Genomic DNA, 12,934 nt, shown 5'->3' with positions numbered 1-12,934 from the left:
TGCAAAAATATTCCATTAATTCATATACTATAAATTTTCAGCCATTCTCCAATTGATAGATACTTCTTTAATTTTAAATTCTTTGCTACAAATTTTCTATAAGTATTTTTGTACCTGAGTCTTTTCTCTTCCTTGATTTCTTCATAGTTAAGCAATGTTGTAGTATCTCTGGGTCAAAAGGTATATAAAGTTGAATGAATTTGGGGGTATAATTTTAAATTGTTTTCCAGAATGAATAGACTAATTCAAAACTCTACCAAAAGTGGATTAGTAGACTCCTCCTCTCATGTTCCGTCCAGCAACTGTACTTTTCCTTTTTTGTAATCTTTGCTCTTAACCCAATAGTTGGAGTCCTTGAACACTATGTTACTAAGGACAGCCTTGAAAAGTACATGTTGAATGTATTATATACTAAAAATATAAAAGCAAGCTCTACATAATAGATATTTGCAGTTTGATGTACATTCCTCATCTTCTAATTTATTATGCATATGGAAATGCTCATTTTATTTTATGTTTGCTAAGTACAGATTTTTAAAAAAAAATTCAACCCTAGAGACAATGACAATAAATTGATTACTTGCATATCTAGTGTATCTAATCGGTTGCACTGATTAACTTTTCTATTTTTATAAAAAAAAAAAACCTCAGTGTCAAATTTTTTTATGATTACCATTTTGTAGTAGAGTTTGAGATCAGGAACTATTAGACCAACTCCTTTTCTGCTTTCTCATTATTTCTCTTGATATTCTTGGTGTTTTGTTCCTCATATGAATTTTCCTAGTTTCTTCATGGTTCTATATATTAACCCTTTTTTCTTTGACTAATACGGCAACATTATTATAAATTAATTTAGGTAGTATATTCGTTTTTATTATTTTGAAATGGGGCAACTAGGAGCAATTATTTTTTCTCCATTTATTTAGGCTTGTCTATTTCTATAGAAAAAGTTTGTAGTTTGTAATTGTATTTATGTAAATACTCTATATCTTGGAGATATTTTACATAGTCTATAATAACTTTGATAGAAAACATAAAAACATATCTTCCTGAGGGATTTTAAAAAATATACAGTAAGGCTGATGATTTTCATGAATTTATTTGTATCTCATGAATCTACTGAAATTATTGTTTCAATTAATATTTTCACTGACTTTCTATCATTCTAAATCACCTCAAAAGAAGTAGTAACTTTGTTTCTTGTTTATTCACTGAAACTGTTGTCATATTGCTTTAGCGGCATTTCTAGAACTAGATTAAATAACAATAATATTTGTTGATACTTAATTGTTAATTAATTAATTAATTGTTTAATAATTGTTTATTCCTAGGCTTTTTAATGATTTTGAAAATGAATGTTATATTTTATCATATTTTTCTTTTTTTTTGCTAATTTTCTGCATCTATTGATAGACTTTAGTAGGGTTATTTCTGTTATCTAAATAGGCTATTAAGTTTATGGCTTTTCTAATATTGAACCAATTCTACAATCTTGGTACAAACCCAACCATTTCATAGTTTACAATCTCTTAAATATGTTATTGTGGGCTCATTGCCAATATTTTATTTAATAATTTTGAATTTTCCAATGAAGAAATCAAAACAATTTATAGTAATATGAAAAATGATCTAAATAATTATTGATTAGAGAAATGCAAATTAAAATGGCCTTGAGATATTATTTTGTACCTCTCAGATTGGCTAAAATGGTTGAAGGGGAAAGAGACAAATGTTGAAGGGGATGTAGAAAAATCAGGCCACTAATTCACTATTGGTGGAACTGTGAACTAATCCAACCATTTGAGAGCAATCTGGAATTATACACAAAGAATTGTTAAACTGCATCTACACTTTACCCAGCTATACCCTTACTTGACATATCTCCAAAGATAATTAGGGAAAAAAGAAAAAGAACCTTTGTGGGGGCAAAGAACTGGAAACTGTGGAGATGCTCATCGATTAGGGAATGGCTAAACAAGCTAATTCTTTGCTACAAATTTTCTATAAGTATTTTTGTACCTGAGTCTTTTCTCTTCCTTGATTTCTTCATGGTTAAGCATTATAGTAGTTCTCTGGGTCAAAAGGTATATAAAGTTAAAAGAATTTGGGGGTATAATTTCAAGTTGTTTTGCAGAATGAATAGACTAATTCAAAACTCTACCAAAAATGGATTAGTATACTCCTCCTCTCATATTGTGTCCAGCAACGGAATATGATTGTGATGGAATACTACTGTCCTATAAGAAATGATGAGTTTGATGATTTTAGAAAAACAGGGGTAGACTCATACGAAATAATGAAGAGTAAAATAAGCAGAACCAAGAGAATGTTGTATACAGTAACAGCAATATTGTTTTAAGAACAAATTTGAGTGGTTAAATCTCTTTAATTATTATAAATACCCAAATTAACTAAAAAGCACCTATGAAGGAAGATGGCATCTACATCCAGGGAAAAAATTGATAAATAAAAATACATATACAATGGGTTTGCATATTTGTGTCTAATGGTAGCCATCTCCAGGGTGAGGGTAGAGACAGAAGAAAAAAAGAAAAAAAATTACATGATAACTTTATAAAAATCTTTTTTTGAATTAATATTAAATTTTTTCTGCTTAAGCTCTTCTAGTTTTGGTATCAGGAACATATTTTTCTCAATATATGGAATTTGTTGGCATCATCTCTTCCCCTATTTTGTTCATTTTTAGAAGTACATACTTGTTTACTGTATATAATACTAGGAAGGCACAGTCACTGTAAAATTTATTTGAAATTGTTAACACAATTTCTTCATTTCAGAATGTAAGATCCATTTCATATTAAAGGAGGTTAATTTAATTTTCCACATGGTAGAAAGAAAACAAAACGGGGGCAGCTAGGTGACGCAGTAGATAAAGCACTGGCCCTGGATTCAGGAGGACTTGAGTTAAAATCCGGTCTCAGACACTTGACACTTATTAGCTGTATGACTCAGGGCTAATCACATAACCCTCATTGTCCCACAAAAAAAAAAAAATTCATTCAACGATCACTAGGAAGAGACTAGGTAATCAATCTGCATGGTAAAAAAAAACCAAACCCAAATGGATAAAGAATGACTATTTTCCACATTATAACATACACAAGGATAGGTAGCCCATTGAGTATACATTATTTTGGTTCTACATTTCAGATGGACAATAAGCTGGGCCTAGAACTGTAGAGGAGGAACAACGCAGGCTTGATTCCATTAGGAAAACCATAGCAGCTTGAATACCTCCAAGCTAGCTCCTGACAAATGCCCATCTTCTTAATAGCAATGTTCTTCTTGTGCTGCAAAATGATGATAAATCATGGTCCATTACAATTTCTCTAGAATCAAATCTGTGAGTTGCCCACAGGGCAAAAGATGAATGCATGACACAAGTCAGAAGACTATAGACTATAGAAGTTATCAATGATAGCGTGCTCGAGACCAAGAAGTGTCATAAAAAATGTCATCAGTGACATGTATGACTGGGAAATGTGATAGGCCAATTAGGAAGTAAGAACAAGGAATAAAAGTGCACTGATATTCTCAAAATATTAACAACAAGAAAACTAGAGAAAGGCCACTAGGGTTTTGGATAGGTCCTCCAATGATGAACATGGAGAAGAATTGCACGGGATGAGAAAGCATGATAGGCTGAAAACTGCACCAGTGGAAATTATATCCATGTTTATCAACTCAAAGATTCACAAGAGTATCAAAGTGTTAGCTGAAAAGGATACCTGAAGTTCTATGCAAACAAATTCCCCAAACTTGAATGATCTCTAAAGTAACCAAGTTAAAATGTTCTCTACATTGCCAGGCCCCACCTCCAATTTCCAAGAGTTGTTCCAGTCATAATGTGTTCTTTGTTCATTTCTGCACAGTTCCTGAATATGTTGAGATACTGTTCCCAAGGAAAACTCCCTGGCCCTCTTGAAAGTTCACCAGCTGCAACCCAGTGACTTTGATGGACTAAGGAATAGCCTTGGCATAGCATCAGGGAGGAGCCTGTGGCTTTCCTCTCCTTCCAGCTGAGATTGGTATGTTGATGCAGGGGGCCCAAAGAAGATACAGAAGGAGGGAAATTGAAAAAATAATAAACAATAAAATATAAATTACAGAAAGCATTCACAAAGCCATCATGATTTTATTATCTGGCCTTGAGAAGGAATTTTGTATTTTCTGTCAAACTATGCAGAATATGCATTGTAAACATTCTGCACCCCCAGCTCAATATTTTCTTTCATGACTCAGAAAGACAAGAGCTGTGTAATGGGAATGTTGAATGACAGGGGTCCATAACTCTGGTGGCATGAATCAGGACTATAGTGCCCCACCACAGGAAAGAGTCTTGTTAAGCAAATGAAGAAAGGTCTTTATTTTAACTCAATGCATTGGTATTTCTTATCTGTCCATCTCTTTGTTTATGATCATTTTTGAAGCAGCTGGCTGAATTTATCCATGGTTATATACTACTAGTTGGTATCCAGAAGAGGCACTATGATGTGGTGGATATAAGGCTAGATGTAACAGTCAAGAAGAAATGGGTTCAAAGCTTATCACTGATATATATACTGGCTTAGTGATGATGGGCAAGTCAATTAACCTCTCAGTGCCTTTAAGGTACACTTTAAGACTCAAAGATACACTCTAGTTGCCACTGCATTGGTGGAGAGATTTCCTATACCTGGAGCTTATCCAAATTAATTAAATCACAAGTCTGGACCAGAATAAATCTCCCAACATGCAATTAAAGTTTGATTTGTCATTCCTTCCACCATATTAATGCAAAATGATAAGAAAATTTCAAAAGTGGATACCTGTAGTCATTTTTAACTAATTTCAATGAAATTTGTTCCATGGGTAGAATTTAGATAGATTTCACTGACTGAATAAGAATGATTAGCTTTTGTTGAGTCTCCTACACTAGACTGGATAACCAATGTTATGAACACTATTTTATGGGCCCAAAGGGCATTTTGGAAGTGAGAAAGGGGTGTATATATTTTTTTAAATTTCTTACTAGAACATTCTGTGTGGAATGCTAAATTAACCTTAAAAGAGGTGTTTAGTTCTTGGGGCTACAGAGAAGAAAAATGACAAGTGAAATGAAAACTGAATAGCATTAAGGATAAAAGTGACTTGCCAAATTTCATGAGGATTAATTTTAAGGCTACCCCCTACCTTTGTAAAAGCATTTCCCTCCTGTGATGAAGGATTCTGCCAAATAGTTTTAATGCTCCAATTAAAACCTGACCTCAGACTTTGCGAAAGGCTCTCATGTTCTTCTCAGAGCTTCACAGGCAGGGGCAAAAAACATCCTGGCTGGAGAGGCTCAGTCTTAGTGATTTGCCGTCTTTGGATTCTGAAACTTCCTGGGGCAGGGCCAAGTCTGTGTTTAACCCTGAGCACTCTGTCTTGCTATGCTAGGAAAGGTTAGGAATGGTTTCACAGAGACAAATCTATACACCAAACAGTAATGACTGACAAATAGCTAGAAACCCATTCCCAACCCAGGCAGACTTACACAATAGTTTTCCCAATGTAAAAAAATGATTTCTCCACAAATTCACGGACACTGTGGACTTCCCCAGTAGCAATGACAAAGTCTTCTGGCTCCTCTGTCTGCAACATTAGCCACATAGCCTAAAGAAAGAAAAATAAACCTAGGTTGAGCATCTCATTAGGTGGCTTCCATCATATATGATATAATATTATCACATTTCCAATGTATGGATAACCAAACATGGTTTCAGGCAGCAAGGAAAACGTTCATGGCTAGGGTTGTAATTGGTTTTGAGCAGAGCTCTGAGGAGAATTATTTCAGCTATATCACACTGAAGAAATAGTAGTTGAAAAACTTCACCTAATTTTCCTTTTGTTTCATAGCTAGAATAATAATTTGCTTTTGTTTTGGGTTTTTTTTTGTGGGGCAACGAGGGTTAAGTGACTTGCCCAGGGTCACACAGCTATTCAATGTCAAGTGTTTGAAGCTGGATTTGAACTCAAATCCTCCTGAATCCAGGGCGGGTGCTTTATCCACTGTGCCACCTAGCTGCCCTGGCTATCTTTTAAAAAAATAAAATCACAGAAGTGGAGGAGACTCAGGTCATATAGTCTAGGTCATTCTAAGAATTCCTCTACAGTATCTGCACTAAGTGAATGACTTCACAGTAAAGACAAGAAAGGTATCATCTAGTTCAATCTTCTCTCAAACATCTTAAGTTTAAATGTCACATTGTATTAATTCCTGTTTCTGGCCTAAAGCAGCAGCATTCTGGTCTGACCATTACACTTACTGTTCATGTCCTAAATAGTCCTATGGGACTATTGAGAAGTAAAAAGCATTGTTTTTTGTATTTTGGTTTTTTTTTTACAAGGCAATGGGGGTTAAGTGACTTGCCCAGGGTCACACAGCTAGTAAGTGTCAAGTGTCTGAGGCCGCATTTGAACTCAGGAACTCCTGAATCCAGGGCCGGTGCTTTATCCACTGCGCCACGTAGCAGCCCCCAAGTAAAAGGCATTGTTATTCTAGTTTTTTATGATTATGTAAAACATTACTATTCTAGTTTTTTAGAAAGAGAATTAGAACACAGACTGACTCATTGTTTGTATTATCATTATAAGAAAGTATAAAAGAAAATGAGAAAAATAAGAAAATACTATGGCCACTTAATGAGATAGGATTCATTGGAATAGACACTGATGTTGGGAAAGATTGAAGGCAAAAGGGAAAGGGGTGGCAGAAGATGAGATGGCTAGATAGAATAGATGGAAACAATGAACATGAACTTGGGAAGACTTCCAGAGATGGTGGAGGACCGTGTGTGCTTTGGTTCATAGGGTCATGAAGAGTTGGAGATGACTGAATGAATGAACAAAAAGAAAGGAGAAAACACTACCACCTGGAAAAAAATGTGCTCTCCCTATTCTAGAATTATATCGCAAAACAACCTATATGAACCTTGAGCCATATCTCTTGTTATGAAAAGTGGTAGAACTTTCACGTTTGGGAGGCAGCTAGATGGCGCAGTGGTTAAAGCACTGGCCCTGGATTCAGGAGTACCTGAATTCAAATACGGCCTCAGACACTTGACACTTACTAGCTGTGTGACCGTGGGCAAGTCACTTAACCCCCCTTGCCTAAAAAAAAAAGAACTTTCATGTTTGTCCAGATCTCACTACCTCCTCTCACCCACTGTCTTTTGATGATATAAATTATTAGGAAGATGGGAGGCTGGGATTGGGGAAAGGTGCAACTTTTGGCTGCAGAGAATGTGATATTTAAAATGTTTAATTCGTTAAAGCCTTTCAAAAGCAGTAAGAAAATAATAAATTGTGATTTAGAAAAAAATTTATATTGACGTATTTCTGTAGCCTCAGATAAAACTGTGCAAGTATGAAGAAATTCATAAAGTGTTATAGATCATGATTTACTTTTTTCCTTTACAAATACTTCATAACATTAGAATGATATGAAACCAAATAGCAAAAGAAATCATATAGTTACATAAAAAAGCCCTAGTTTAAAGAGAAAACATAACACTGTTCCTGTAAATAATGTTTGTTACTAATTTTTCAATTAGATAAAAACAAGCCAACAGTTACAGATAGCCTTAAATACCTGGCACACACACTCCACTGGTACTGCTTTTGTCAGCCAGACAGAAATGTGACTTTGTCGAAGGTTCTCACTTTCAGTATGGTAAGTGCCAAGAATCTTTATTTTTCCATCAGATTATTTGAGGCCTTTGACCTATCAATTTCTAGGCATTTCCTTTAAAGTTCATATTGTACCAGACTTCAGGCTGGGAATGAGAAAGAGAGGGGGGTATACAACTCCAGATTTATTTGTCATTACTGAATGGTTTGCTGGTTTTCACAGAGGGGGAAAACTTTGTTTAAATTTCCACTGAGCATAATTAATGGTTATTGACTGGTAAATGAAGAACAGGTGACACTCTGAATTAGAAGATAAACGATCTTGTGTTCTAGTGTGATAATGGGTTAGTAATTTGCTACAAAGCTGAGGCCTAGTGCATCCCATCATAATGCTAGATCATGTCCAGGATACAAAAGCCTCTGTGTGAGAGGTATTCATCCATTCACCACCATATACAGCTGCACAAGTTGTTTTGGTCCATTTGTTCTCTGATGGACGGCACAACTGAGGCAAAAGTTCACCAATTCTCACCTTCCTGTTCACATGCTGAACCACATGACCCATGACATAGCTAGGCCACAATCTGCGATAAAATCACTGCCTTGCTTTGACTTTTGGCTATCAGAACTATTTTGTGGTCATATGTGGTAGAAATCTCTCCCTCCCACACAGCCCCACCTCCAAACAACAAGAAGGAAAAGGATAAGGTCCAAACTCCCTGTAGTCCTGGTGTTTATATAACCCATTTAGAAATTACTGTATATAATAATTCAGTTCTTTAGCCATCTACTTATTTTCATTCTTGATTTTGATTACAAGTTCAAATTTTTAAAAAAATTCTCTTTTATCAACCACCAAGGAAAAGTCCTTGAGGAATACAATAGAACTTCATGTTCTTCACTATAATACAATGTCGTTTAATGACAAATGTGTAGAAGAACTCTGAAATCACATCACTCTTAAGGTTCACATGGCTGAGTCCCATTGTATTCCATACACTTTACATTTAAATACCAATAAATAGAAAAAAATGTATTGAATGAAAAAAATGATTGAGTTCAAATATATGTTTGGTCTACAAGCCTAAATTATAATGGTTAACAGACTATTTTCACCTTTATATTATTGATAATGAAAAGCAACGTTCCCATAATGAAGTCAATTTTCCAAATGATATATGTGGAGAGCAGAATGGATAGATATGAAACCATTTTCATCAAAGCTAATGTTCTTTTGTAGTAACTCTTCACTAGTGAAGGAGAACACCTAAATTGTATTGCCACAGCCAACTAACTGCTCCCAATTCTAGGCATGCCTTTTAGATTGTGAGGTGTGTTTGCTTCCAGATTCTCAAGTCTACAATTGGCTTCCACTTCTCCATTAACCTTCAGTTCAGCATCCAAACCAGAAACACTTATTAACTGAGCTGTCATCCATGAATAACAAGATTTGTTAATCAAGGTTATGTTTAACTACATTTGATTCCCGTTTTCTAAGCTTGGTGCTTCTGTGCTGTATAATTCTGAGAATAGTCAACACAGAAGCTACCTATTTTCCAGCTCATTTTACAGCTGAGGCAAACAAGGCTAAGTGACGTGCCCAGAGTCACACAGCAAGTATCTGATTCAGGATTTGAACTCAAATCTTCCTGACTCCAGGCCTGGGCCCTCTATCCACTGCACCATTTAGCTATCCACATATTCATAGTTTCATTATGTTTTAGGTATTAGACTTTTGCTGACCTCTCAAGATGGTCTGGAGTCAGTGAGAAGTGGTCAGTTTTCCTGGCTCCATTCACCATCCCTGGTTTCATTTCAAATAAATTCCCATCTTGTGCAAGGCAGGGTTTCAAAGAAGAAAGAACCTTGTATTCATAGCAGGTCAGAACAAGAGGATGTCATCCTCTGAGATGCTGTCCCAACTATTGACTGACTGTTAACAAAGTGGCATAGTGGATACCTGGCATGTTTCAGGTTTCCCTCTTGTTTTCTAGTCTGAGATGCCCATTCAGGCTCCCAAGGAGGTGGTGAGCTATGGTGTTTCGGATATTCCCTTATAACCAATCTTGGATAGTAAACAAGTTCCTAACTAACTATCCCCTCCCATTCCCCAAACCATCCAAAAGGACATTCCTAATAGAAAGGGTGTTGAACTGAACGACTCAGCAAGTCAGTTAAGGGCAGCTCTGCCAATGAAACAGTTCTGTTACAGTTCCAGTATTCTAGATTTCATTAAAAAGAAAGGTGCTAAAATATAGAAAGCTGAAGAGCTTTTGGTAACTGAGGGTGAGAATGATGTAGTGGGTTCAATATTTGAGCAATACAAAAATTACTTAGTGTTATTTATTATATACTTTGTTATTCTCCAGAAGTTGTCCACAAGTCACATACTGAGAGAAAGGTGAGCAATCTGTATGTTCCAATGTAACCCTTAAGATATCAGGGGAAAGTAAGAAAAGCTCTTGGCAAGTTGGGTTGAATCCTCTGTGGCAGACCTATGGGAGGACATAGATGTGAGCTGCATGGCACAGGGAAGTGTGGAAAGAGTGAAACATGAATCTTTAGAGATAATATTCACATTACTGAGATCACAGACCCCTCTGACTATTTTGAGTAGAGCATAATAATAATTTAATTGACCAGAATGATATTTATTCAATAATGTCACTAGAGAGCTAACTCTCATGGGGAAAGCTGATTGACAGCAGTTATGATGGATATTTAATAGCTGAATTTCATCCAAAAACTTGTACTTCTTTCATTTGGATCTACAAATTTTCTCAAGTTATCCTTATTAGCTATAACAACCATGAAAAACTAGTTTTGAGATAAACTAAACTCAGAACCAGACATCAAAATAACTATATTAAAGGGTATTAAACAATATTTTTTAAATAATGCATATTCAATAACTAATATTTTAGTGTAAAAAGGTTTTGTACAGTTAATGAAAATTATTTTAAAAATATTTAATATTAAACTTGAATTTTTAAAAATTTCTACTTTTCTGTGAGTTTTATAATGTAAATAATCATTAGTATAGTGCTAATAAATATTTAATAAAATAATATATAATTTATAAATAAGTAAATATACATATATTGATGTGGCATGCTGAGAATTTTTTAATAAGGATACATGACCAAAAAAAGTTTGGAAACAACCACTCTAGGTGGTGGTGAACTCTGAAAAGATCTAAGACTCAAGGCTGTCCTTGATATTTTCAAAGATTTTTCATAATGAATATTCTATAACCAATTTTTAGTTGTGCTATGCTAATGATTATGTACATTATAAAGCTCACAGAAAAGTACTTTACTAACCAAAAGTTTTGTTATGCCACAATGGGTAGACAGAGATGATAGAAAAATTTCTGGTGCTGTGTGCAATGGCCCTGGAAATCTAGACTATATGCTTTCTGGTAGGCAATGAAGCATGGTACGATCAATTTGCCTTAGGAATAGCAATGCCCCTCAAACAACATGTTTAGCTGTGTGGCCCTATGCAATCACTTAACTGTTTGCCTCAGTTTTCTCATTTGCAAAATGAGCTGAAGAAGGAAATGGCAAACCATTCCAGTATCTCTGCCAAGAAAATCCCAAACAGGGGCACAAAGACTCAGACAACAAACAATAAATTAAGTGATTTATTGCAATTGTCACTTTCTGAGGTGTAAATGCTCACACTGGAAATTTAACAATCAGTTTTCAGAAGCCCATTTGAGCTGGATCCAGCATACCCCTGGACTTTTCCAACTGGGTTTCTGCTGAAACCTTCCATGTGTGCTGCCTCCCCCGTTACAATGTGAGCTCCTTGAGAGCAGGGAGTGTCTTTTCTATTTATATTCCCAGAGCTTAGCAAAGTGCTTTGCACATAGTCCTTAATAAATGATTGCTTACTTTGTTCATTCAGGATCATAGGGCATCATTAAATAAAATACTTCAATAAAATAATAGTAAAGGATTTTTAAAAGATAAAATTTTAGCCGTAAGTCTCTTACATTCTGTCATTATCAATTCTTTGTTCTAAGGCATTGTGGCATGTACATTTCTTCTGGTAAGATTTCTGCAGATATTTTAAAGATTCCAAAGAGCAGAAATGAGAAAGAAAAAAATTTCTAGTCTTCCCTCACCAAAAAAAAAAAAAAACCCCAACAAACTGTTAAAAGCACAGTGATACTAGTGTACTAAACTATTAAAGATTGTGAAGGAAGAAACAGCAGTACATATTAAGTTTAATAAGCAACATAGATTGGATTTCCTTTCCACAAAACACTTATTTTATAGTATTATCCTAATGACTGATGCTTTATCTACATAACAATGACATTTCTATAGCAATTTTATATTCATTACTTCATGATTTTTAACTCATTTTATATATTACCTCTTGTATAATATACATATACCTCTTATATAGATAAACATACACAAAGAGATTTGTAAGGAACTCTCATTTTCCATTCTTTTACTCCCTATTCCAGGCAGAGGACCAATTATTATCTGCCTATGAACTCCAGGTTTGGCAAGTTTGGGGATTAGGGTCTACCTTGGAGGAAGCACAGTAAAGTTCCTAGGTTGATGAAATGGTAATTAAGATCTTTGACAAAATTTTAGGCTCTTATGCAGTATAGAAACCTTGGCTGATGAGCTTGGGTTCACTTTTGCAGCATCACTGGTTGACTGATTGCTTCAGGACCAGCAGACCACCCATGTGGCAACATCTTTTAGCATTAGACTCTGCCCTTATATGCTCAGACATATGTGTCCCATTGCTGCCTATCAGCAAAATGTGATTGTAGGCATATAAGAACCAATGCATAGGTTCCAGTCCATCAATCCATAAAATTTCTGAAGTGGTTACTATATGCCAGGAATTATGGGAAAAATATATATTGTCATTATTATTTAATATAGATTACGTGCACACACACACACACACACACACGACATATGAGTGATATACAGAGTAGATCAAGTTTTTATACATTCTGATTATCCTCTCTGTATTCCTAGGAGTCTTAGTTTGCCAAGGTTTTCCTTTGTGGGCACTGTTGTAGATGACCTTTGAGTCAATACTATTATAGAACCTGAATGATACCACTCTTGTCCTGTGAGTGTCATCCCAATGCTTCCAATTGAGTTATCTAGTTCTTGCCCAGTGTCAGGGGTCTTGGCCCAAACAGGGTTGATTGTTCTCAGTTCCTTGGTAGGTAAGATTCAATTGTGGGTATCTGTTGAGCTGCACGTGCTACTGAGGGTCA

The 12,934-nt window shown here is 35.3% G+C and overlaps 1 protein-coding gene across 1 annotated transcript in view; it reads right to left on the bottom strand.

The window, feature by feature from the left end:
- Positions 1–12,934, bottom strand: part of GMDS (GDP-mannose 4,6-dehydratase) — an 803,594-nt gene that overhangs the window by 157,188 nt on the left and 633,472 nt on the right. Inside the window, exon 8 of the mRNA XM_043975422.1 lies at positions 5,537–5,655. Coding sequence (XP_043831357.1) covers positions 5,537–5,655 — 119 coding nt within the window. The remainder of the gene's footprint in view (positions 1–5,536; positions 5,656–12,934) is intronic.

This window comes from Dromiciops gliroides, chromosome 1, assembly GCF_019393635.1.
Source record: "Dromiciops gliroides isolate mDroGli1 chromosome 1, mDroGli1.pri, whole genome shotgun sequence".
Taxonomy (NCBI): domain Eukaryota; kingdom Metazoa; phylum Chordata; class Mammalia; order Microbiotheria; family Microbiotheriidae; genus Dromiciops; species Dromiciops gliroides.
Note: the sequence above shows the minus strand (reverse complement) of the source record. Positions and strands in the feature narration are given on the sequence as shown.